The sequence below is a fragment of the Corticium candelabrum genome, chromosome 5, assembly GCF_963422355.1.
Source record: "Corticium candelabrum chromosome 5, ooCorCand1.1, whole genome shotgun sequence".
Classification (NCBI taxonomy): domain Eukaryota; kingdom Metazoa; phylum Porifera; class Homoscleromorpha; order Homosclerophorida; family Plakinidae; genus Corticium; species Corticium candelabrum.
Genome location: NC_085089.1, coordinates 5,654,112 through 5,680,218, shown reverse-complemented (window position 1 = coordinate 5,680,218; position 26,107 = coordinate 5,654,112). Strand labels below are relative to the sequence as shown.

Sequence of the window (26,107 nt, the reverse complement as noted above, 5' to 3'; positions counted from 1 at the left end):
TTACCGTAGACGTGGACATTCCACGTGACCCAAATCATCATGTCTAACGTGGCCGACGTTGTTCGTGCCGGACTGCTTGCATCCTTCACAGGCGGTTGGTACTTCGACCCTCACGCCGGCGCGTTCAGCTTTACCAATGCGGCTCACCTCTATCTCTGGCTCTTCCTTTTCTGTTACCCCTTCTCTCTCTTCTTGGTAAGCACATACCAATTGTACCAATTGTACCAACTCCTCTGTTGCCTACAAAAATTGAATCCGTTATTCAGGCTGCCGGTTCGTCGCCTGCGGTCTGGAGTGTCTACCCTCTTACCATCGCTTTGCTCTTTCTGGTCGTGAAGTATTTGAATCGGATGCTGCATCGAATGTTTGACGGCGACACGGAGACGGGCGCGGACAGAGACGGCGAGGAGGAGGTCGAGGAGCAAAGTCGTGGCGGTAAGAAGGTTGTGGGAGCTGAGGAGGGGGACGGTGAGACCAATGGTGGACTTGGATGTGGAGCTATTCGTTTAGAGCGGCTGGCTGGCGGTGCGGAAGAGGAAAGGGAAGAAGAGAGAGCGTCGGAGTTGGAGACGACTTTTGTATGTGTTTCTGTTGTGTTGGTTTGTTTGTTCATCATGTAGGCGTGAAATCTGTAGTCCATGCAGTCCCTCTCTTGTTCTCGTTTTGTCCAGTAGAGGTGCCATAGAGGTCACACAGAATGCACACCATTGCAGTACCTATGTTGGAACAAATTGCAGTTTCCTAAAGTATTTTAAATTTACTTTATAAATAGGTACAGACGTGGGCATAGTTAAGGAGCCACTCCCATATCAGCTGAATAATGTAAATCAACAATTGCAGATTTATGAATATACCTGCGGACCAGCTGATTCTACATCAAATCATGCTATTTGGGTATTTATATTGTTCTGATTGGACGCTTTGACAATCTGTAGCAACAAAAGATTAAAGAATGACCAGACTAACCACTGCCACTATAGATTACCATGTCTAAACCGTTTATGTTATGACGTCACAAGAGCAGACTCACAGTATGCAAGTAAACTGAAACGTATAGTCTCCTCTGACATAAACAAAGTCATTTTATTGTTTAGAAGCTTTTTGAAAACAATTTTCATTATTAACTTTTAATTGATGGAACTGACAGCAAGAAGCAGTCATGTAGGTCACACATGATCACCTCCAATCTCAGACATGTGGATGGCACAATTGGAGCCATTACCTCACCATTATGCCTTGTTTTAATTGACTAAAAAGTGCAACTGTCGCTTTAGATGCATGTACTTACACTGTCTGAGAAAGTCCAATAATTTTTTAATCTAAGTCACATGCTCAGGGTGGCTCCATAATTATGCCCATGTCTGTATTTATTTGATAAAGTATTTCATAAAAATTATTAAATTAATATATTTTATAAATACATATTTATTTGCTAAAGTATTATACTATTTTACTAGTTAAATTAAATGGAAAGCATTGTTGGGGCAAGCTGAGAACAGACATGGAACACAGTGATTGGTCAAAAGAGTTTTGTATAGAAGAAACTCGAGTTTAGGTGTAGACAAACACAAACTGATTCTCATACACCTCTGCTAGCCTCGTCCCTAGACTCATGTGAGCCTGGGAGTGTCCGGTTCCCGTATGACACTTTCAGCGTCCCTTGTCATATGGGAACTGGACATTGCCAGGCTGAAAGTGTCATATGGGAACCGGACATTGCCAGACACACGCGAGTCTGGAGATGAGGCTAACCTTCGCAATGCAGAATGCAAACCACTTTATGTTACCTATAGTTTAGATTGACGTGATTACTCACACTGTGCATACTCTTACAAATATATTTACCTGTAAATTTAGCCACTTCAAATCAAGCTACGATTATTCATAGTCACAGCAGGAGGTGGACGCAAGTTTAGGCATCACCCGGAAGATGCACTACGTAAATTTCTTTGTAAAGCAACATGTCCTCACATTTAGTTGCATTTTTGGTCGCAAGTCCATCGTCGAGCCATCTCTAGGAGCTTGAAGCTGTTTTCACATTCCTTAATAGTCCTGTGGGAATGGTGTGCAGTAACCTGGAGAGCCATACAGCTATTACAGACACTTACACCTGCATTGTGACATCACAAACCATCATGTCTGTGATTGGCTCAAATAAACGTCGTTTTCAGCTGGTATGTACTATCACACACATCTCCACACAGTACAGTACACGTGGGAAGGGTCTTGCCAAGACTCGTTCCGATAAAAGAACAAATTATGTTTTATAAATTTTTATAAATATGTATCATGTGATAATATTTAGTAAGTGTGTGTAGTCAAACCTTTCTTTTTGTCTCATCTTATGGTGGGTTAGCGTTTGGTGAGGGCCCTTTTGAAGTTGCTGTGTTGATGCCTTGATTGTTAAAATGGTCAACTGAAGACTGGATTGGCTTTCCACATCATGCAATCCTATCTTGTCTTCTCTGGAACATAGCTGGTTGTCATCTCTCAGACTCTCTATATAAGCGGCTGATCTGTCAGGCAGTGTTTGTGTGTGTGTGTGTGTGTGTGTGTGTGTGTGTGTGTGTGTGTGTGTGTGTGTGTGTGTGTGTGTGTGTGTGTGTACATGCATGCGTGCGTATGTGTCTGTAACATCAATCACGCCAAAACTGCAAGGCCAATTGCCATGAAATCATGCATGAAGACTGCATTCCACACCACAATGCAAACACATGTTTGTGTGTAATAAAGAGAGCTACTCCTCAATGATTACACACACACGCACGCACGCACACACACACACACACACACACACACACACACACACGTGCACACACACACACACACAAAATGGCAAAGATGGCAAATGGATAAGGAGCTGCTGTTTGTTCAGCCAGATGGTTGGGCTCCTGTGCACTATGCAGGAGCTATGGAGCCTGGCCAGGTACTCGCAAGGGCACTGACTGCGATGCCAACTATGGTATGGGCACCCGAAATCCCAGCAGGACCCCAGTGGCTGATGAACTTTGTCACAGTCAGGGGCCTTTGCCACCCCAGTCAATGACCAGGGACTCATTTATACTCCTGAGTTGAGAGGAAATTGTGTGTGAGTTTCTTGCCCAAGGAAATGCCACAGCTCACCATCACTGTGACTTGAACCTGCAACCCTGCAAGGTCCCGGATGTAATCACTCCATAAGATGACTCTCTAATCAACTGAACTATCACACCACACACACGCACACACACACACACACACGCACGCACACACACACACACACACACACACACACACACACACACACACACGCGCGCGTGCAATGAGCATTGTGTATAGTGTACATTGTGCTGGTTCTATGACAGCTTTCTCTAACAGGTTACAGAAGCTGGAGAAACTTCTAATGCTGCTAAGTTTGCTGATGGCGAGCAAAGACAGAAACAAGTGTGGCTATTACTATGTACGACTGTTATGTACTTCAAATCATTTGTAAACGTTTGTAGGAGAAAGTAGACAAACTTGATTCATTTGGAAGAGAAACGTAAGTTAAGCATGCTGGGCAGTTACATGAGACAACTAATCCGTATTTAGATTAATTGAACAGTTACAATATTATGTATATGGTAAAACACTGAACTTGCACTAAAATTTTGCTCTAATTTGCACCATTGAAATCTTACCTTTCATCAGTCTTTTGGTACTTGGTAATTTTATACTTCAACAACTTGTTTTCAAAGTGCACCACATGCTAATGCAGATCACCACTTCTGCCGATGGAGATTGCAGTCATATGTATAGTATATATGTACAGACTCGTTGAGAAAACATAGTTTTACTATAAATGTATGTAATAGCTGGCTAGTTTGTGCATGTGTACTCGTGTGTGTGTGTGTGTGTGTGTGTGTGTGTGTGTGTGTGTGTGTGTGTGTGTGTGTCTGTGTCTGTGTCTGTGTCTGTGTCTGTGTCTGTGTGTGCACGCGCATGCGTGTTTGCACATTTGCATTTAATGTTAATTTACTAATAACTGTTATTCAACGTTAGGCGACTTACTGTAATAATATCTGTATATGTACAATCACTTTTCTGTAATCCTGATATGATATGCTTGTTCATATTCAAATTAATGATATTACATAGGCCCAGTGATAATTCTCACTCAGATGACGGCTTGCCATATATACCACAGCAACAGCGACCTGGTTTGTCATCCTGTCATTTTGCACATGACATCCGAGCAGTGTACTGTATCATTAGCGCACATTGAAGGGGAAGAGTTAGCAGCAGCTCTTGCCAGCTTGCCGAGAAGACACGTCAGTGATCCAGTCTTGTCTCTCAGAACGACAGAAGTCAATGTCACTGTACATGGTGATTAACTCTTATTATTATTATTTGTGTCATAATTGTTCTCATAAACGTCGTTCCTGGTGTTAGATGTGCCGTGTGAGTCTGTTGCCAGACAAGCAAGTGAAAACAGTGCACTTGGTTCGTCACCCGTGAAAGACACGGACATCACAACGTCTACATCAGATATAGAACCGGCCACCCAATCGATCGCAACGTCACATAGTTTAAGCGACGTTGCCAGTGTTGCCATCTCTACTTGCTCATACGTTCCGACTCCTCTCGAGCGGCTCAAACAACAGGAACGAAATAAGCAGCCAGAACTTGATGATGGCATCGTAGAAGACACCAAAACTAAAGATCAGATTAGAAGTGAAAACAATGTGAGTGATGACACAATGAAAACAAGAGACGGTGGCAAAATTGCTGCTGCTCTATTGACATCTCTGGAAGAGAGAACATCATTGAGGACGACACCTCTGAGCTATAACCCCGAGGAAGAGACAACACTGTTGAGTAGGACAACACGGAGTAATACTGTCGAGAACATGAGTGTGTCAGAAAGACTCGCTGCTGCTGGTGTTAGTGCGGACTTGGTGTTACAGTTGGCTGGAGGCGGCTCCTCCGATGGGTCTGTGATTCATATCGCGACATCTGACCTCGATACATCGGCGGGCGCCGTGCATTGTTACCAAGATGAGTTCGGTGTGTTGTGTGTGTGTGTGTGTGTGTGTGTGTGTGTGTGTGTGTGTGTGTGTGTGTGCGTGCACGCGCGCACGTGCGTGTGTATGCATGTGTGTGTGTGCATGTGTGTGTACGTGCACAATATAGACACCACGGTGTACTTGCAACATAATATATTGCTTCTGTGAAGGTCAACTTCAGGCATACTTGTTCGACGTGTCTGGTAATGGAGAGATGATTGAACTCAATATGCCAGTTGATATACCACTCGTGTCTAGCATTGATAGTAACCATTGGACAGTGTAAGTCAATATAGAAGAGAGACGTAAGACGAACTGACAGACCAAAGGGACTGCTAAAGAAACAGCACATATACACATGTGCAGCAGATTTGTGCTTTAAGATAAACCGAACGATTAAAGAGTCTTACGCTTATGACCTTTGCATGACGTGTAGTTGACTTGTGGCTCTGTTATGCTACTAACTGAAAGTCAACTACATAGTTTATCAGAAAAGTGTTTTACGACCTGCATAGCACATTGGAGGGAGGTTGTGTTTTAAGAGGTGTTTGTTTGTGTGTCTGTTAATCACTTTTATTTGAATATATATATATATATATATATATATATATATATATATATATATATATGTATATAAGCAGCTATACTACATGCAAAGCCCTCAGTGTCAGCTAGTGGCTAAAGTACTGAGTGGCATAAAAGTCACTTCTGTTGTCTCCAGTCAGTGAAGAGGACGTTGGCGTTGCACTTTTGGAGTTGGACTGAAAAGCGTTTGCTCCAGAAGTCGATAACTCTGCGTTTAGTCTTCCTACTTCATCAGATGACTTCTTTGCTATCTTTTTAAAAAGAATTTCCATCCATCAATCCCTCATGCTCCAAAGTGTTTCATTACTAATGGAATTGTATGGATGATTGAACCTCCTGCTAATTGTTGTTTGTCGTATTTTGCTCTCTTCCTGTTTGCTCTCCTTGCTGCTGTGGCACCATCAACACCAGCAGATGTGGGGAAGATGTCACTGCTCGGGGGGTGAGCAAGGGAGACGTCAAGATCGATGTTATATCCGGTGTCGGAGTCGAAAAAGACGATGTCAAGTTGTTGTAGTGATGTACCTGTTTCTCGGCTCCCTGCTGTGTTTGTTTGTCTGTGTGGCTGTGTCTGTTTGTCTGTGTCTGTTTGTCTTGGTGTCTGGGTGTGTTTATAAACATGATATGCCTTTTGAACGGCTTAGCATATCAATATGAAATTTTTAGAATATGAAAATCTTACCAACATTTTGGACGAGTTTGAAAATGACCACCCCTTTGAGTAGACTCCCCAAAGAAGGAATTAGTGAAATTTTTGATGACATGCGGGATATACGATACCATTGTAGATGACAAATTTTGACAAAATTAATTTAACTGCACTGCAGTCCAAAGGACAATGACACTACTACCTGGTCTACTACTCTTGTCGTGACTTAGAAGGTACTGTATGCAGTACTGTACTACGTCAATTGCAGAGTTGCTAATGAAATTTATTTCTGACAAAAGGCGACTTGGTGGACTTTGACGAAATTGTTACACGACGAAATAGTTACCGTATAAGATGAAACATTGGTGGGATTTATTTGGCAGTTTGCGAAGAAATTGACGGACAAAGCATATTGACTGATTCTATTTTGGTGGTTGAACATTGTTGTTTGATAACTGATAATATATATATATATATATATATATATATATATATATATATATATATATATATATATATATATATATATATATTCCTAACTTAGTGGTTTCCAACTACTGCATAGTGATGAAGAATTGCTGTGTCAGTGCAAGAACGTGACTCGCATGAACGTGACAGTACAGCTTCATCCATAGCCTCACATCCTCATTCACAGGCACAACAGACGGCAAGCAGGGATTACCAATCATCTTGTGGCGTCATCTGCATGATGTATTGCCACATTGCCATTAAATATCTGATCCACATGCCTGATAACATCAACATACCCCGGTGGCCAAATTAATGGCGGATTTTATAGGTGCGGTTGCTGATAAATCCGCCAATCCGCCAAAATACACTTCCTGCCAATATTGTACTCTAAATCAAGTAAATATTGTAAGCAAAATATTTCAAAAATTGCAAAATAATTTTTTGGGGAGCGATTTAATTTGAAACGTTCTAGAAGGCTATGCTAAAGACAGCGTCAACTTTAAAATAAGAATGACGGAATTATGAGGGCACAGCTACTATGCATGCGCCACTGGTACACATTGCAACCATAAGCATAACTCCTACAAACCATGTCACTGATCACGGGCCGAAGAGCAATAATCCGCAGGGTTCAAGACTCCTACAATCTTGTTTCAGTCAGACCCGAATGACGAGGCTAATCATGAGTCTGCATGGTAGTTATGCAGACTTTGAAGGGTCGCGGTCTACAGTTTGTAGACAATACGAAAAACAGACAGACGGTGATTATACGAGCAGGCAGTCGTCTAAAGTGCTTGCTATAATGTACATAAGTGTTGCTTTGTATCTTCCAGTAATTCGATGTCGTCTGTATCAACACTGGATACTAATCCTAACGGCACCAGACCACGACTTAGTGAGGCTGCGAATCGTTCCCAAGAGCACGATATACAGTCTATCCATTCCGAGGGTGTCACACAAGAACCGGAAGTGAAATATCACTTCAAACTTTTTTCAGGTTTTACACTGCCGGTAAAGTTTGATCGCCTTGCTCTAGTCACCGTTTTCGATCGGTTTGTCACATCTTGTTTACAATGTTGTTGTTTGTCATGCATTCGATTTTGTGTTTTAGAGATAAGAACTGGCTGGATATAATTCTGTCGGCTTTTATGGCGACAGCTGTCAGCATCCTGGGCTATTGGCTTTTGGTGAAGGATTTTTATTTTGACTTTTGGATTCTTTGGTTCTGCTTTGTCATGGGATCATGCCAGTACTGTCTGATGAAGGTAAGCTAGGTGGCCCCCACAGGGTGTTTTCTAGTGTGTGGAGGTTGCTACGTTATCTGTTGTGTCCAATACACTTTCTTAATTAGCACACAAATTGTAAATTGAGTAGTAGTCATCCGATATGAGTAGCAACATTTTTATTTGACTTACACCAATGGTGTATGCATACCAACAACAGGCATGATGCCAGCAAATGTGACGTCTCTGTATTTGTCTGGAAAAACAACGTCTGGTCCAGCAGTTCTTGCTTATGATTTATGGCATATCTGAGTTGGTGCATACCATAGACAACTGACTATCATGATTGAGATGGCGTCTGCTTTTAGGATATTGCTCATTGTACTACTTTATAAATCTGCAATGTATTTCTGCTGACTTGCTTAGACTCTGCAATGATCATATTTTGGTATGGTTGGAAACCATATGCCATGACATTTTAATCACGGAAAGCGTAACAAAGGAAAGGAGAAACTTACACACAGATCAAAGCCATTTCAATGGGACTGCTTAACTTAGCAAATGATTTGTGTAGCCAATTTAAGTTACAAAACAGGCCGTTTATTCTAATTGCTTTATAACGCATTACCACAGTAGCACTTTATGCCACTTTGTTATAAAAAAATAGTACACACGGTGAAATGCTACTCACTGAATACACTGCAGTTACAGTACACTGTACTACAGTACTTACAGTGTCTTGCACTACCATAATGTCGCGTATTAAAGCTGAGACTCATTTACACACATACTGAGTTTGCCAGCAGGCTTCTTATTTAAGACAGGCTTCAATTCAAGACAGGCTTCTTTGCAACACAATGTTTCATCATTGCTATTGTTGCTTTCTACTCCACTCGTTTACTATGAAATCTGACTGACACCCAATTTCTAACAGAACGATTTACAACTTTACAGAACAGCTACGACAACAGGAACAGTAGAAGATATTGTAAACTAGGGTTGCAATCGGTTATCGGTTATCAGTCGATATAGACATCAGTTTACATCGGAGTTGGTAAATCTTGTGTAAGGTGCACTGATAGGTTGTGCATGCGTAGTTGGTTTGTTAAGGCCACGTGAGTTGGTGCATGTTGGCAAAGAAACAGAAGTCTTCCATTTGGGAGCATTTTGAGGTAGCTGAGGACTTGAGGTTCTTGTCCTGCAAGGCTTGTAAACACTAACATCAACGATTTATCTGTAAACTTTAATTTAATTATATCAGATATTGGTATTGGCTATTGGTATCAGCTTTTTTGCTTGGATATTGGTATATTGGCTAAATACCCTTATTGGTACAACTTTATTGCAAACTAACCCTTAGTTAGTATGCTTTCATCCTGTGAATGCGCTTTTGAAGCTGTGACGTTAGAACTGACACTTGCCAGCCTGACCAAGTGAACTTGAACATAATGGTGCACTGTTTCCTTTGGCTGTAGTTCCTGTTGGCATTGGAATGAATGCAATAGAATGAAAAGGAGATCGTAAAGCAGAAAACTGTGAAAACAGCTGACCGACAAGTGTAATTCCCGTGGATGATTAATTAATAAATTTATTTGGCCAAATGAGATTGCTTAAGAATGACTTATCATTTACAAGCCTTGGCTTGTATTCAAGATCGGCTACCGTTCCAGAGACAACATTGAAAACATCAGCTTCTATTTGAGATCAGCTTTATGTGACATTACAGTATGCATGCATTGCAGTTTTAAGATACGTGTTTCTATTTGCATCAGACCTGAATTGATTTGCAATTTGTAATGCAAATCTGGTTAGATTATGCCCCATGTTATGGGTCCATCTCTGCTTAGATTTTGATTGCAAAGCCTTCTCGCTGGTACAGTACACGGTAATTGACTAAGAAAGTGATATGTAGTAGTTGCATTAATTTGAATAGGCAAAAGAATGGCCGGGCTTTGAATCCGAGTTACGATGCCAGAAGTCAAGAACTGTGACTGCAAAATATGTGGATATCTAATGTATAACACAGCGAAGTGTTTGGAGAAAACTTAATGCAATTTTGCTATCCTGCGAAGAAGTCTTGACGGTGTTTTTGAACTTACACATTTGTTTGCTTATACGTAAAGTCGTGTGTATGCAAGTTTTGTTTGTATATTGTATGTTATTGTATCTTGTCATAATGGGCTTGTGTTGTTGTGTGTGTTATAGAGTGTTGATCCTGACTCTGCTTCTCCTGCCCATGTGAGCTGTTTGGCATATTGTGTGAGTTACATCGTCATCTTTCTTGTTATGTAGGGAGACGGTTCTATTAATCGCCTCAGCCGAGCCGTCTACTTTTGTATCATTGCAGTCATTATCCTTATCGTGGATGCCATTATCTCATCAAACAGCGAGTGGGATAGCGTGCGTCTTTATGGCTTGCCGCTTTTTTCCAGGTCGACAACAGAGTTAGTGAGAGATGCATTGGCAGGTTGTCATGGTAACACACATTTAGTGTGCTCTGTGTGAATATTTGGCATTTGTATAGTTGTACTCTTGTGCTTTCCCATTTTGTTTCTTCTGGGATTGCTTCCGCAAGTGAACACGTTTGCAACTTACGTGTTGGAGCAAGTGGATATTCACGTGTTTGGAGGAACAGGTCTGTAGTAATACGAGTGTATGTGGGTTGTTTACTTGTAATCACGGTAGTCTGTCTTGTCATTGCTGTTCCTGTCTTCAGCTGCTACCAGTTTTGGGTCGGCATTGTTTAATCTGGTACGAAGTATGGTCTCAGTGGCAGTTCTGTATGGATTTGCTTATTCTGCTTCCAACGTACGTAGAGGTCATGTCTTTGTAATAATTTATTTTTAATTTAATTTTTTATTTTATTTTATACTAGTCCAGTAGCCTGCTCTTTGCCCAGGCCAATTAATAATACGACCCACAGGGAAGCACCATCCCGCAAAAGTACTTCGTATACATTGAGAATGACAGACAAAATTCAGCTTCAAAAAGCGACTGCATTGTATTTATATAGTTGTTTTGAGAAATTGCAAAACTGAAAATTGCCAACAGTATTTATGATTTTTGTAAAATAGTAACATTCATTAGAAATCCTTGCTTGATCGTCCTTGAAAAGGGATCCTGCTTGTCAAACAGGCGGGTTTGCCATAATGACAACTTTTGTCGCTGTGCTGTAGCCAAAATAGCAGAGCGTTTGTGACACCACAATAGGTGCCGCAACAATGAGTATATATAGCTGTAGGATGACATGAAGAACTACAGATGAACGCCAGCAATGCACAAGTATAGGAAACACACTACCGGAAACATCACTAGTTGCTATTCCAAAGTGAGAAAAGGCCGCATGCTAAAGGAGAAGCGAAGAAGGTGCAGCAGTTTGCAAGCGCATAGGGAACAAACTTTTTGTGACGTCATGATTTTCAAAACCTAGCACAAAGCAAAGTACAGAGCACCGGCCACCGCAAAGAGCACCAGTTGCTTTCCGAAAGTAGAGAAGGTCGTATGCTAAAGGGAGAGCGGCAAGGAGCAGAGGTTTGTGAGCAATTGCCAAACAAAAAGTCAAAATGGGTACGCCCATGGAACCACTTTCTTTTATATACATAGATTTTATTTTATTTTATTTTGTTTTTATTTTTCTTTTAGTTTGATTTGTTATCATTTATATGGTGAAATTTGGCAGAGTGGTGCAAAATGTTTGTTTCATTTTGAAGAGTTACAAGCCTAACAAAACGGTCATTTTTTCTGTGTTTATTGGACTTCTTGTTGGAGTTTCGTATCTTCAAAGTCGACTCGTCAGTTGTCCCAAATTGATATGGTGCGATTGTTTGTGGTTTTGCGTGGATCGTTCTCACACTGCTGTTGTTGAATTTAGGGAGGTCGTTGCACATGCATTTGGCTTACAGAACGAAACTGCTGTGCCAGACGGTGACGTGGAGGATCCTTTGCCTCTCCAGCTGCGAACTGCTGTTGTAAGTTGTTTCATTTTTGTGGTAAAACAAGGAATGTTTATGATCTGTCACTTCTGTGTGCAGCGAAAACGTCTCTCTGCTGATATTTTGACATCTTTAGTAGTGACTGTCGTGTTTGTAGGTGTTCATGCCAGTTCAGCTTTTGCCACTTTACAGGTAGAACAAGTCACTTTTGAGCGTATGTAAAGCATAGCATGTGGAGTATTTGTGCTTTGATTGCATTACTAGTTTTAGTGAAGGGATAGTAGACACTGGCAACTGAGCCATAGCACCACACTTTAGCTCAGTTGGTTAGAGAGTTATCCAATAGAGTGTGTACATCCGGGACCTTGCAGGGTTGCAAGTTCAAGGCACAGTGATGGTGAGCTATGGCATAAATTTTCTTGGGCAATTGCCTCTCTCAACTTAGGAGTATAAATGAGTACCTGGTCTTTGACTGGGGGACTAGTGGCCATTGGCTGTGATGTGATGTCAGCCACTGGGGTCCAGGTGAGACTTCGGGTACTCTTGTGAGTACCTGGCTTGGCTCCAGGACATTTCTAGCGCAGGTCCAGACTTTTCTTGAGTAACTCACAGGAGCCCTGCCATTTTAGCTGGGGGTGTGACCAGTATCTGGCAGCTCCTAATGTTTAGTTTAGTTTTAGTTCACACTGGCAACTGGATCGCAATCCGACCCCAAACAGCGTGTCTACACCTAATCCACTTTGAGGCAATTGTAATTCAATTGCAATAGATCTAATCCACATCAAGAGGTGGATTCGATCCACATCAATTGTGATTGTAGCACCCTAGCTTCGCCTGCACCAATCAGTGTCCAGAATTCGCTTACAATAAATGACATATCCCACTTCCGCTACATATTGACCGGTCAATAAATCGGGCCGTATAACTGCCTGGGGCTACTGGTTTATCAAGATGTGAATTGTTTGTGAACATAACAATTAGGCTACTGAAACATATCTGTCAGCCAGAACAAACAATACGTGGGTCTACGGATGCGTATGGAAATCATAATGAGTTCTTTCATGCGTGTAGCAAGTACAGACCTGAGCAAACTAAACTGAGAATCGTTCTTCTGGAAAAATTAACCGTGGTTAGGCGTCCAGCTATAGAAAGATACTTGGGCGCACAGAATGCTGTAAACCAGCTACAAGGTAGAAGGCGGATACGGCTTTCCATCTTGCCTCCGAACTTCATGCACAAACCTGCAAGCCAGTAGTTCATTTCTTTGTTGTTCGTAACATGCAGATCATGCACATACCGCCCGAGCGCTCCCTCTTCAGTTGGCTACTTGTTTCTCCATTTTTTCCATGCGTTGAACACTCTAACCGTGCACATGCAGTAGCTTTTGTGGGGTTTGAGAGAACATGCAAATCAAGAAAGTTATGAAAATTACTGGATGAAATTGGAAACGAGATTCAGAAGACTGCTGATCAGAAACAACATCAACGTCTAGCAGTTTACTAGCTTCCAAAAAATCAATAACTGGCAATTCTGCTGTTTCAATGCCCAAGTCGATTTCAGAACATTTTGCTACACAACTGATTTGAACTTCCGCGCCTAGAGGATATCAACGTCTCAGCTGGGTGCTACAAGTCGGTTATAGACCTTCTGGCAAGTGTATAAACGAATACATCCCGCTGCGTCCAGCTTGTTAGCACACAGACTTCGCCCTGTGCTAACAGGCAGAGCGGGGTGTATTTTGTTTGTACACTTGCCAGCGGTCTATAACCTATACTTAGTTGAATCCAATTATAAAATAATGGCGATTATCTTTATGTGTGCAATGATTCTAACCCTCCTCACTCTTCTTTGTTCTCGCTCAATTTGATTTGCCTTACATTGCTGTATCAAAGATTTCCACAAGCAAAGGGACCCACACGTACACATCCACCATCTTAAAATATATCAGTCACGTGATACCAAAGAGAGGTGGAGATATTGTTTTCAAAGTGCAGTATGGACGTTCGCTATCTTGATTAGATCATGGTCAGATTGCCATCCTACTGGATCATCTCTGGTCTAGTGTGGGCAGTGGTTTAAGGCTGGTTTACAGTAACTTATACAAAAGCCGGGCGTCATCTCAGTGTAACACCAACATAACGCCAGCGTCCTACTGTAAACATGTTGACATCTTTTGCTAGGACACTACGTTCTGACCAACATCAAGACATTGGACTAGACCCGAGCTCTATTTGAGCGTCAACGAACATAAACCGGAAATAGTTGGTTTCTAACTACCAATCGGTTGTCACACTTTTACTCATGTGATCCAGTTGTCTAACATGGACAACGAAGAAACTTGGTAAGAAGGCATACAGCAACGTGCACTAGGAACGGCCTTGACCTCAGACACTTTTCTCAGCTGATAAAGATGTTGCTGGGTTGTGCTCAGACATGTTACTGTAAGTCAATCACGTGACTGGCCTGCACTACTATACCTAGTGTTTCACACATCGGTAATAAGTTTCAGCATCTGACTACATTTATGGTATATGTTGGGCTGACACTCGGCTTTCGTAATTACTGTAAACCAGCTTTTAGTCTTTATGGGTATGACACCTGAAACATTGGAGACGTTAACTACTGTCATATGCACCAGTAATACGTTTCGCACATGCAGATCTGGCAGTTGTATTTAAATGATGGAGCATGACATTATCTTTAGTTGTGTAACTAGCGTCGTTTTTTTCAATATTCATTTGAACATGCTATTGTGCATGGATGAGTTTATTCCTATGTGTACGTTTTGCACTGGTTGAAAATAATCAAAGCAGTTGTTGCCTACACACAAGATGCATTGTAGTCCACAGCGTTCGTGAACAAAGTATGGGCTTTTCTTACAAGTGTGCCTGCTACTCGAAACATGTAGTAAACATCAGTGACAAGTATAGAGAATAAGGGACTGATTATATTTTGTTCATTTGGAAATATTTGGGAACGTGCGTTCTGTTGTATTGTGGATAAGAGCATGTGTTTTGTACTTTGTTTGGTACTTTGTTTGTACTTTGACTTTTGGGTGAGTTTGTGCTTTCGTATCTGACTTTAGCCGGATCTAGAGTCAACTCTGTATATCATGGCTGCTGTCATTGGAATCGTTACTCATTATTTGCTGCCACAACTGAGAAAGCAGTTGCCGTGGTTGTGCTTTGCCAATCCGATCTTGAAGTCAGCTGAATACAAACGATACGAGGTGACAGGTAGGTTAACATTCGTACAGTGTGTGTGTGTGTGTGTGTGTGTGTGTGTGTGTGTGTGTGTGTGTGTGTGTGTGTGTGTGTTTGAGTGTGTGTGTGTGTGTGTGTTTGTGTGGTGTGTCAGCTGTGTTTTGTGATTGTGCAGCCGCCGCCAAGCTGATGTGGTTCGAACGTATGGAGTCATGGCTTGGCTTTCTAGAACGCAACGTCATGTATCCAGCAGTTTTTATGAGTGGATTGACATCAGGCTTTCCATCAATCCTAGAGAAATTTGGCTCAGGGTTAATATCAATATCAAACCATACTCATTTCTCAATATTTGTAAACATTGTGAGCTTGTATACAGAGCTGGAGCACTTATTGTCACGATATGCGGTCTAAAAATGATGCAAAACGGATTTGTCCGTACCTCGTGGCAGTTTGTTGTCGTTTCGTTTACAGTCCTTCTGTTCAAATACGATTTCCCCAAGAAAGACTCATCATACTGCCAAACAGCATTCTGTTCGGAAACGTTTCCTATTGACTACTTTTTTGTTGCATTGTTTCTAAGCAAGGTCGGCAGTTTTGAATTAAGAGTCGGTAAATGAGTAATAAACATTTTTTGTTTTCTAGTTTTATGAGTTGGTGCAGAAGATGAAATTTGTTCTTGTCTACATTGTTCCTTGGCAGATACCTTGGGGCTCTGCATTTCATGCGTTTGCTCAGCCGCTGAGCATTCCACGTTATTTAGATTCTTGTTGATTGAGAGAGACAACTTGACTAAGGTTTGTTTGTTTGTTTTAGATTCTGCGATGTTGTTTTTCCAGTTGGTTGTTTCTGCTGTCTTGTCTGCTCCGTTGAGCCCTTTGGTGGGTAGTGGTATCTTCCTCACGTCGTACGTTCGTCCCGTGAAGTTTTGGGAGAGAGACTACAAGTAAGTTGGATGATGTTTATGGAGTGTGGAACTTGACTGAAAAGAGTGTAGTCTCATCAGTCGTGTTATCTGTCTTGTACTTTAGAACGTGATAGGTTGGATGATACTTTTGTATGTACTGTGGAGGAATTCATGAGAGCACGAAGAGCATAGACTTTCTTTGCCTGGGGTTGCAACAGACAGAGACAGACAGACAGACAGACAGACAGACAGACAGACAGGACAGACAGACAGACAGACAGCCACATAAACAAAATAGTCGTAGGTAGAACCAAGCCCTATTGGCTTGGGTAGTATTTAGTAGCTTTCCTTAGATGGTGTACAATAGTTCAATGTTTGAAAATATATGTATTGACAGACAGACAGACAGGCAGACAGACAGACAGACAGACAGACAGACAGACAGACATAGACAGATATGTTTGTTAGCTTGTCGTCGTTGTAATGTTCAATCATTTGAAGAATATAATACCTTTGACAGACAGACAGACAGACAGACAGACAGACATACCATCACATATGCAAGCGCACTCACAAATGGATGGATATTCCTGTTAGTACAGTACACTAAAGATAGCACCCCCTATCACACACACACACACACACACACACACACACACACACACACACACACACACACACACACACACACACACACACACACACACACACACACACACACACACACACACACACACACACACACACACACACACACACACACACATTTTAGATAAATTTGCTGATCTTTTTCTGGCAGAGATTTCTTGTTCGAAAGACGTTCATGCATGTTCTGTTGAGAGGTCTCCATCTAGACATAAAATATTTGTCGTGTACATGTAAAACTATAGAACTGAAGACATAGAGTAGCTCAAGATTTTGTTAGTAGCATCTGCAGAGCTGCTATAGACTATTCAAAAGAAGAAGAGTATTAATCATCTTTACCTATCTCTGTTAATTCTGTCAATTTTCCTATTTCTGTAAATGCCAAATTATTTAATTATTGTTTATTATATGTATTAATGACCTGACATTGTATTACCTCATATTACCACTAGAATGACCTGCCAACTTAATCTTTGTTTAGTACCAAGAGAGTTGATCACTCCAACACACGTCTTGCAGCTCAACTTGACAGAGATCCTGGTATGTCTCTAGTGTCAACCTACTTTCGGTCAATAACTTACTTGGTGTTAAATTACAGGGGGAGATGACAACAATTTGAATTCCATATTTTATGAACATCTCACTCGTTCTCTACAGCAGACGTTAGCTGGTGATCTTGCACTCGGACGATGGGGACAGTACACGACGGGCGATTGCTTTATCCTTGCTTCAGACTATTTGAATGCGCTAGTGCACATTATCGAGATAGGAAACGGTCTTGTGACGTTTCAGCTTCGAGGACTGGAGTTTCGAGGTGCTGAAAGTTTTCTTATATTTACTATAGTTGTTATTGTATGTTGTTGTTGTTATTTGTTATTTTATGTTGTTGTTATTTTGTTGTACCATATTTCCTTGTATATATGGCATGCCCAGGGCTCGAAAAATAGGTCGTCAAGTCGTCATTTGACAAGTTAAATTTACAACTGACGACTAACATTGTAGTCTAGGTTGTCAAATGACGACTAGAGCAGATCAAGGCTTTTTAGTTTGTAATGGCTTTCCCGGTATGCAGGCGGATAGATGTACTGTACTGAAACATGCGCTGTTTTGACGCTCACATTGGGACATTTGTTGTACAATGACATGTATGCGTAGTAAATTATACACTAGCAGCGTACGTTGACAAACTGCTCACATCCCGGATAATGAAACGGGTAGTGCGAGAGCCATCTCAGGATTCTGACAGAGTAAATGCATAAAGTTTGTGAGCAGGGAGCACGCGAGGATGTGGAGACAATGGTAAATCTTGTAGGTCGAAATAGGTAGATACGATTTTAGTTGCAAGAAACGGACAGTTTTCCGCAATATGATATGTGGAAATCTGGTTGAAACCCCGCCTTGTTTGACAAAGGAGGTGGTATGCGTAATCACTAATTCAATTAGCTATCACTATTGTTTTCCCTGCCTCTGCGAAGATGTCTTAGCTCTGTCTAATGTGTAACACGTCCTACCATTGGCTCAGTGGTAATGTGTTGGATACTCTTGGTTACATGCCATTGTGAAGTACGGAATACTGCGCTGTATGCTTGCACTGCACTGAAGTTTAGAATGCTGTATAAAATAGCGTTATATCACTAAATACCATGATTGATATCAACATAACATCTTAGACTAAAATTTTGACAATCTAAAATTTTGGAAACTCGTTAAATGATGACAACTAGTTGGACCAATTTTTGAGCCCTGCATGCCGGTCACTGACAGGATTAGCAAGTGTATACCCGAGGTTTAAAGGAGGGAAATTACAAATAGTGTACGAGTAGAGTCGATTTCAATGCACTCAGAAAAATTTTTCATGCTATTTCTACTGCCTCATCATCTGTGCTGAAGTATAGCAAACAATCCTCATTTTCGTGTTGATGGTATATGACTGAGGGTGTCCCCAAGATTTCTTCAAGGCACGGCAGAAATTCTACGACCACGCTCACTCTAAAATTTATGACCATGCCCACTTTAATTTTACTGAGATGCTGTGCTTTGCAAGCTGTTGTCACAGAATGCTCAGACACAAAGGAACAAAGTGGGTTATCGTTGATTAATCTTAGTTCATTGTGCTTGACCACATGATAGCTAAAGTCTGTGGGAAAATGTCCAGACACAAAAAAGTTGACAACCTACATAGGAAGGGCCAGATATCTACCTGGTTTGTTATCATATCTGGATGCCTAAATGCTTTTGTCAAAAATACGAACAGATACTGCCTTATATAGTGGACGGTGCATGACAACCACTGACAGTCTGTTGATTTGTGAGTACACTGTACTTCTATTACAATTACTATCATATGGCAGTCTTTGTCCTAATTGGTCTTATCTTCAAACCAAGCATCCCAGAAATGGTTGAGTGGAAAACGCGGATCCACGGACTCACGTCCAATATATATTTGGGCATGTCAAATAGACTGCAGCGACTGGTCTCATTTTCTTTCGTGAAAACGAGATGGGGGAGCATGCACTAGCCTACTTGTAGTGGACGTACGACACCTTGGAGTAGAAGGTCAAATTCAAATGACATTCTCTTGTTACTCAGTAACTTAACTGTTCTGATTGAAATTTGTCGTGTGACGCCTTTGATATTTTCTACAGTAAGTACACGTAGACACAGATACAAGCAGAGGTAGAAGTAACGAAAATTGTGCATGTGTCTAGAGAGCTTCTGAAGACGTTTCTGCTTGCAGATCGAGTTTCTCACGTTCTATTGCCATCTAGCTCCTGTACTGCACCCTTACCATGTTGCAGTGGCATACAGAGAAAGCTGTGGAAGGAAATGTCGTGTCTAGATAGACTTGCTATAGCTATAGTGTGTAACTCCAGGCACACGGTAGGGTGTTTCCACGGTTGTAAGACACATAAAACATGACAGACGGCGACTATAGCTAGACGGAGACCATAGCTAGACTCCTCGTCACCCATCACCACTCTGAGGATGAAGTGTATCTGGGAACGTGAAAGCGTGGCGAGTTGGTGACGCATCTAGACTGTACACCTTTTGGAACACCGGTTTATGAGTTGGAGCACTGATAGAAAGAATGAAGCAACTAGTAGTACCTGCAACAATAACGGACAGTGCCAATAAGTTCTACTACTGTACTAGATGAAAGATAATTGCAGCAGAAAGCGAGCAGCGGGGCAGTGTATATCCGAGATGCCCAAATATATAACTTGTACGTGGAATCGCGTGGATCCGTGGATCTGTGTTTTCCACTTAGCCCCCAGAACTACTTGTTAGCCTCAAACAACTTCTCATTTTTCAAATGCAAATAGATGTCCATTGTCTTTATAGCTAATCACTGCCTACTCATGCAGTAGAGCTGCAGTAATAAAGCACAGCAGGTCTGTCCTAAGTGGAAGCCAAGACATGTCAGAGCGTCGTGCCTTTGTATGCTGGGGACAAGCTGTAGTCACACTCAGAGTCACGCTGTCTTAGGGAATCCGCCATTTATGGACATGCCCAATAGTTACTTTCTGACTGCTCGTTGAGCCGGGATCTCGAGGCTATCACCCGTTCTATACCGGCATACCTCGCCTTATACCGTCATGCCTATATATATATATATATATATATATATATATATATATATATATATATATATATATATATATATATATATATATGCGGAAATACGGTATTTTGTTTGTTGTTACACTAATACCTTGGTTATCTGGGCACCTCGGGACTGGGCACTGTCCATAACTGGAAAATATCAATATCTCAGAGGGTCAATTACCACACCGATAGCACGTCATCCAAGAGAGGAAACTGTGATCTCCGTACAATACACCGCTGCTTGGCGACAGTTGGGTACTTTGCACCGAACACGTAGCAAATGATCTTTTCTCGATGTTTCCAAATGTCTTCAACAGTTGACTTCGGCAGTTCAAAAATCTCAGCTACACGACGTTGAGACTTCCCTTTCTCGATTTCTCTTACGTTTTCTATCTTTTTCTCAAGTGTGACCACCTCCGCTTACTGGTTGCCATTTCCATGATGGAAAATTGTGCATGCGCATTCATGTAGGAACGTTTTTGCATGTGATTGCTGGGACTTCCCGGTAGATTGAGGTGCCTGGAACTTCGAGGGCCGGATAATCGAGGTATTAGTGTATTTTATTTTGTTGTGCAGGAACTTACTGTCAGCAGAGAGAAGTTGAAGCAATCACAGAAGGTGTCAATGACGACGAAGGTAAAGTCATACAACTTCCTTTAAGAGATGATGAGCAAATAATTATTTTTTCTTTTTTTCTGTTTGTACTGCCAGGATGTTGCTGTTGCTCTCCCGGTCACATTCCTGGAATGTTGTCCGTCAACGCCGCATTCTCCACCCGCTGGCTGGCATGGGAAGTAACGACGGAGAAGTACGTTTTAGAGGGCTACAGCATCACAGACAACAATGCGGCATCCATGCTTCAAGTCTTTGAATTGAGAAAGATCTTAGTCACATACTACGTGCAGGTAGTACACACAAATAGAATTACGGCAATCACATGGGTAAGAGTACGCCATTTGCTGGCTTATAGGCAATAATATACTACGCGTTGACATCGCCGAAGCTCGAAGAATGGCTTTCCATGCCTGCACTCGAGGAGAATGTCTACACAAAGCAGCAAAATGATTTAAGTTTTAGGGACGTGGATCCGGCATTCCATGCGAGCGTCGACGAAGATTTTGACGAACGTGTTAGGGGCGTGTCAAGAAAACGGTTTGTGGAGATGTACCACTCGTGGATAAAGTACTGTATAGAGAGGGGTTCATTACAAGTGCGTGACCATAACTACTAGTTTGTTGATTATGTTTGATTTTTGTGTGATCGAAGGTCGACAATGCAAAACAGCATTCAATCGTCAGCTTGTGTTTCTCTCTCAGCGTTTTAGGACGACGTGCTCTGGGATCTGCTGCACAGAACCAAATTACTGTGTACGTTTGATGTGTTACATTTCTAATGTTTCATCGTCGTAATGTTTGTTTGCTCATTCAGGCTTGAGTCTTTCTTGTACGGCCTTCATGCGTTGGTCAAGGGAGATTTCAGGATTACGTCGTCGAAAGACGAGTGGGTGTTTGCCGATATGGACTTGCTGAACAAAGTCGTGTTAAGCGGTGTCAGGATGGCACTGAAGTTGCATCAGGTTTATCATGATAATAGTGTTGAGAGAGTGTTCTAATGATTGACAGTGATTGTTTATTAGGATCACTTTGCTGCGCCTGACGAATACGACGATCCGCAAGTGTTGTATGATACTATCAGAGACCTCGATGAGACAATGGTGATATGCCATGAAGGCGATCCCGCGTGGCGACATGCCGTACTCTCCAGCAGGCCGTCGCTCTTGTCATTACGGTAAGTTTGGTTGCCCTTTCAGTTCATTTACTCTTTAATCATGTGAGTGCATGTATACATTCATTTTGATCAATATACAGTAAGCAAATATACACAATGCAAACTACTCTAAGTGTCTAGCAAGGCAAAGTCCTCTGACAAAAACCTTTTCAGGATAAGCCTGGTGTTATATTGGCGTAATCTTACGTGTAAATTAAGAGCTACATTAAAGCCTGGTTTACAGTAACTGCTGTGTAAGCTGGGTGGGAACAAGCGGTACGACGCACATCAGAAATGAATGGAACGGTAACATTGAACAGATGCCATGTGGCAAAAGCGCCAATGAGTGGCGTTCTGCTGAGGATAGGCTAGTATTCTAAGTCTGCAGAAAACAGACTTACTTACTTACTTCGCACTGTACTATTGAGTTTGTACTAAGTATTACACTATACTTCACCTCCACAGAAGCCAGAATGAGATTTAGAAACAAGAATGCAAATAGCATTGTTATGCAGGTACTGTACAGTTCTTATCACGTATTGGAAGCCAGACAGAGGACACCGTTGCCAAAATGTTATTTGTGAACAGAGACTGCGACGCCGCAACATATTTGTGTGAAAGACGTGGGCAGCCAGCGGCTTTCCATGCAATGTCGTTGAAGTGAACTGCACAGATTGTGAACCGGGCTTAAGATTTGTGTTTTATGTTTGCAGAGCTGAACGAGACGCTATTATTTTCAGTGTTTCTAAGCTAGACATAGCCCAATAACCAATACTTTCTACAGCTAGTGGAATAAAAGAGCAACCAAATGCCAAGATGTTGTCACCATGTTTTATATCTTTCTCTCTCTTTATCTTCAGCCTCTGCAGCTGATCCAGGCTGTAATGAGTTCTTGACTGAAACGTTGAAAAAGGTAGGACGTCCTTCCAAAAAGGAGGTTCTCACTGTCGTAACTTGTTCAAGGATGTGAAATTATGGAGTAATCATAAAAGATGTTACGTATCTTTTGTATGATTAGGTTTCTGGTGTAGTCAAATCTGCTTATGATGGCTACCCAAAGACTTTGAATTAAGTTTGCTGTTTGAGCGTGTTCACACCAGGCCTAATCATGATTAGTTCTGCATGAGTGCACTAATGCCAGTGTTCACACTTGTCCTGATCATGATTAGTGTAATGCCATTTTAGTGCTGCAAAGAGTAGCATTACAATGGCATTAGTGACGTTAGTGGTTGCACGTGACTTTGGCACACAAGGTAGTATACAAGAAGAGCATGCTGCCGATGTTTCTGATGTGGTGTTGTATGCTTAACCACTGCTACAAACGTAGCAACAACATGGCGACATATAGGGAAGCGTAGATGTGTACTACATGTCTGTGACAACATCCTGTCATCCCCGAAGGAGCTGTCAGAGAAAGCAAACAAAATGTCTCCCTTGTCAAAACCTAAAGCAATGGATTCATCAATACTTTTTACGCGAATTGTTGCTGGATATGACAGATCAAAACTGTCGGGGCTATTTACACTCAGATGCCCAATGTTGGCCTAATCATAGTTAATCTAGATGTCAGTGTGAACACGCTCTCTGACTGATGCCTGCTTAGTGCTGCCTCATTAGTCTCAGAGCTGAGAGTTGTGTGACGAAAATGTTGGTCTTGTTGTGTAGAGATACCTGACAACTTTCACACATTGCTAGATGCCTCGTGTACGCTTTCATGCATATTACGGGTATCGGTGATCTTTCTAGTGAGCATTATTGTTGTGCAGCGAGGCATTGTCGCCAAGTAGTTTGTTGTACATTAGCATAATCCTGGTTTGCCAACTTCGTGTAGGAAAAATAGATGCCGCATGCATGTGGGTTATGCAGTGGCTTCATTGGAAGTTGTTTGCTATACTGCGATCTCACCATGTCATTTCCAACGTTTTGCTTCACGTGACTTAAGCATTCCGTACAACAATATCAATTTTTCTAAATGTTTGTTTACCGATTTGGCTTAAAATCGTGTGCAACTATGTATTAGGCATGTGGTCAACGAAGGAACGGGCGAGTACAAAATCATCATGCTGAACAGGCGCTTCCTAAACTTCCGAGTTGTGAAGGTCATTAGGGTATCCATGTATTGATGTGTGTACTCGAGATGAGCAAGTATGTTATATGCAGGTAAACAGTGAGTGCGTTCAGGGTTTATGGGCCGGACAGCAGCAAGAGCTTGTCTTCTTCCGAAACAGTAATCCCGAACGTGGTTCGATTCAGAATGCCAAGCAAGTGTTGAGAAACATGATCAATAGCTCGTGCGATCAGCCGATAGGCTATCCGATCTACGTGTCTCCGTTGACGACGTCGTTCGCTCTGACTCACAGTCAACTGAGTCACGTCACCGGTCGACTTATAACGTTTGGACTCGTCGGCCATTGGGTCCAGTCCCTGTATCGAAGGATTCGCGCTTGTATTCACGAGAGACGTCGGAATCCGTGCTTCAGCAGCAGTGCACCAACGACATCGGCACCGGCTGCTGCTTCCGGAAGCATGAGTCTCTCTCGAAGAGAAATCAATCAGTACCAGTCAACACCAACGTTTGGTCGGACACCGAGTGCCCACCTTTATCGTCATAACATTGGAAGTCACCTTGCCAGTAGTTCGAGTATTGAGTTCGGCATGGGAGGCAGTAGTAGTAATGCTCTGGGGTCCGTTCAGACTGTCAGTTCGAAAGGATCCGTTGCGAGCGAGAGCAATCTCGAGAAGCTCACAACAACAGTGGACAAAAAGTTGTACCGCATGGGCGCAATTGAAATAAACGATGTGGTTCAGATCACGGATACCGCACTGATTTATCGTCGAAGCAACGTTGAGGTTCATGGTGGGAGTTCGTCGAGTCTTCTCTGGCCAAATGAGGAATGGAGGGCGAAGGGCGGTACGAGTGGTTGGGATGGATGGTTTCCACAAGTTGGGAGTCGAGGGAAAGTGGTGCATCTGTGGAGGCCGTATCATCCGGATCCGTATCAGAGAAGTACTGTACTGTACCGAGACTGTACGTTGCTGCTGCTGGAGATGGACAGTCGATATGTTCCGATTCTTGAGTCTGGCGTAGCTGTACAGGTGTAATGAAGGTAACTCAGTTGTAGTGATTTTGTTGAGTGCTGTATGTATCGAAGTTTAGGAATTATTGGTTGTGTGGTTAACTAATATTGATGTACACAAATACATAGATATTTGATACTATTTATCAACAGGTGTGTGTGTGTGTGTGTGTGTGTGTGCGCGCGCGTGTGTATCATGCTTACATCTAGTGTCACAACATCCTTCTGACAGGACGACAAACAGAAACCAATCTCGGAGAAATTTTGAAGTCTTTACAAATAGTCTGGTTGGTAACAATGTAGGGTATTTTTTGACTCTGACTTCAACAGTTACCAACAGTGTACTGAGATCATTGCCTGAGACGGAATCACTAGATGCAGACAAACTTCTTCCTACTACTTAAATACGTTGTGCGCAAGCCCAGTACAGTCCATGATTTATTTACCTGTACAAACCATGGATTGCCGATACGAACCATGGATGCTTAACCTTAACCTTAACCATCATGGTTTGTTCATATCCACAATTTGTGGATAACATATATATATATATATATATATATATATATATATATATATATATATATATATATATATATATATATATATATAATATAAACCATATATTTGTATATAATACAGATATAGTAGAGTGTGCTGTTGTGTCCGAGTACTGTAAGTATTGTATGTGCATCATTATTATTACTTGATATAAATAATCTTAATAAAGTAATCATTTTGTAAGACAACGAAAGGTGTCTTACTTTGTTTGTAGGTTTCATGTTTACTGTATCGTTTTTGTCAATTATGAATCTAAAGCATGCCAATCAAACATAGGAGACTAGTTTGTTTGAGACTACTGTTTGTTTTCCAAGCTCATAAAAGCAGAGATCGGTACAGTATGTCGTAGTCAATAGCTACACACTCCATGGAAATCTGGTCAATTGCATTGGTTTCCGTGCATGGCAACAGGAGTGTTTGTCATGAAACTTACCCCGTCATTCTCATGTGCAGTTGGTGA

At 41.7% G+C, this 26,107-nt stretch overlaps 1 protein-coding gene across 2 annotated transcripts; it reads left to right on the top strand.

The window, feature by feature from the left end:
- The first annotated feature begins 29 nt into the window (after window positions 1-29).
- On the top strand, window positions 30-25,239 carry LOC134179400 (pecanex-like protein 1). Of its 2 annotated transcripts, XM_062646279.1 has the most exons (33): window positions 30-195; window positions 267-435; window positions 511-578; window positions 3,358-3,423; window positions 3,483-3,520; window positions 4,117-4,178; window positions 4,234-4,344; window positions 4,411-5,025; window positions 5,195-5,306; window positions 7,563-7,781; window positions 7,841-7,994; window positions 10,158-10,190; window positions 10,245-10,419; window positions 10,477-10,587; window positions 10,669-10,760; window positions 11,663-11,766; window positions 11,824-11,920; window positions 11,984-12,076; window positions 14,970-15,120; window positions 15,263-15,398; window positions 15,464-15,671; window positions 15,730-15,838; window positions 15,901-16,030; window positions 17,118-17,176; window positions 17,235-17,450; window positions 20,819-20,878; window positions 20,954-21,147; window positions 21,213-21,452; window positions 21,509-21,609; window positions 21,671-21,818; window positions 21,879-22,030; window positions 24,030-24,108; window positions 24,170-25,239. In XM_062646279.1, the coding sequence occupies exons 1-33, from the start codon at window positions 40-42 to the stop codon at window positions 25,109-25,111; spliced, it is 5,400 nt and encodes a 1,799-aa protein (XP_062502263.1). In that variant the 5' UTR covers window positions 30-39; the 3' UTR covers window positions 25,112-25,239. The 2 variants fall into 2 exon arrangements, with proteins under 2 accessions (XP_062502263.1, XP_062502262.1); XM_062646278.1 differs by having other exon boundaries at window positions 267-578.
- Window positions 25,240-26,107: the final 868 nt, after the last annotated feature.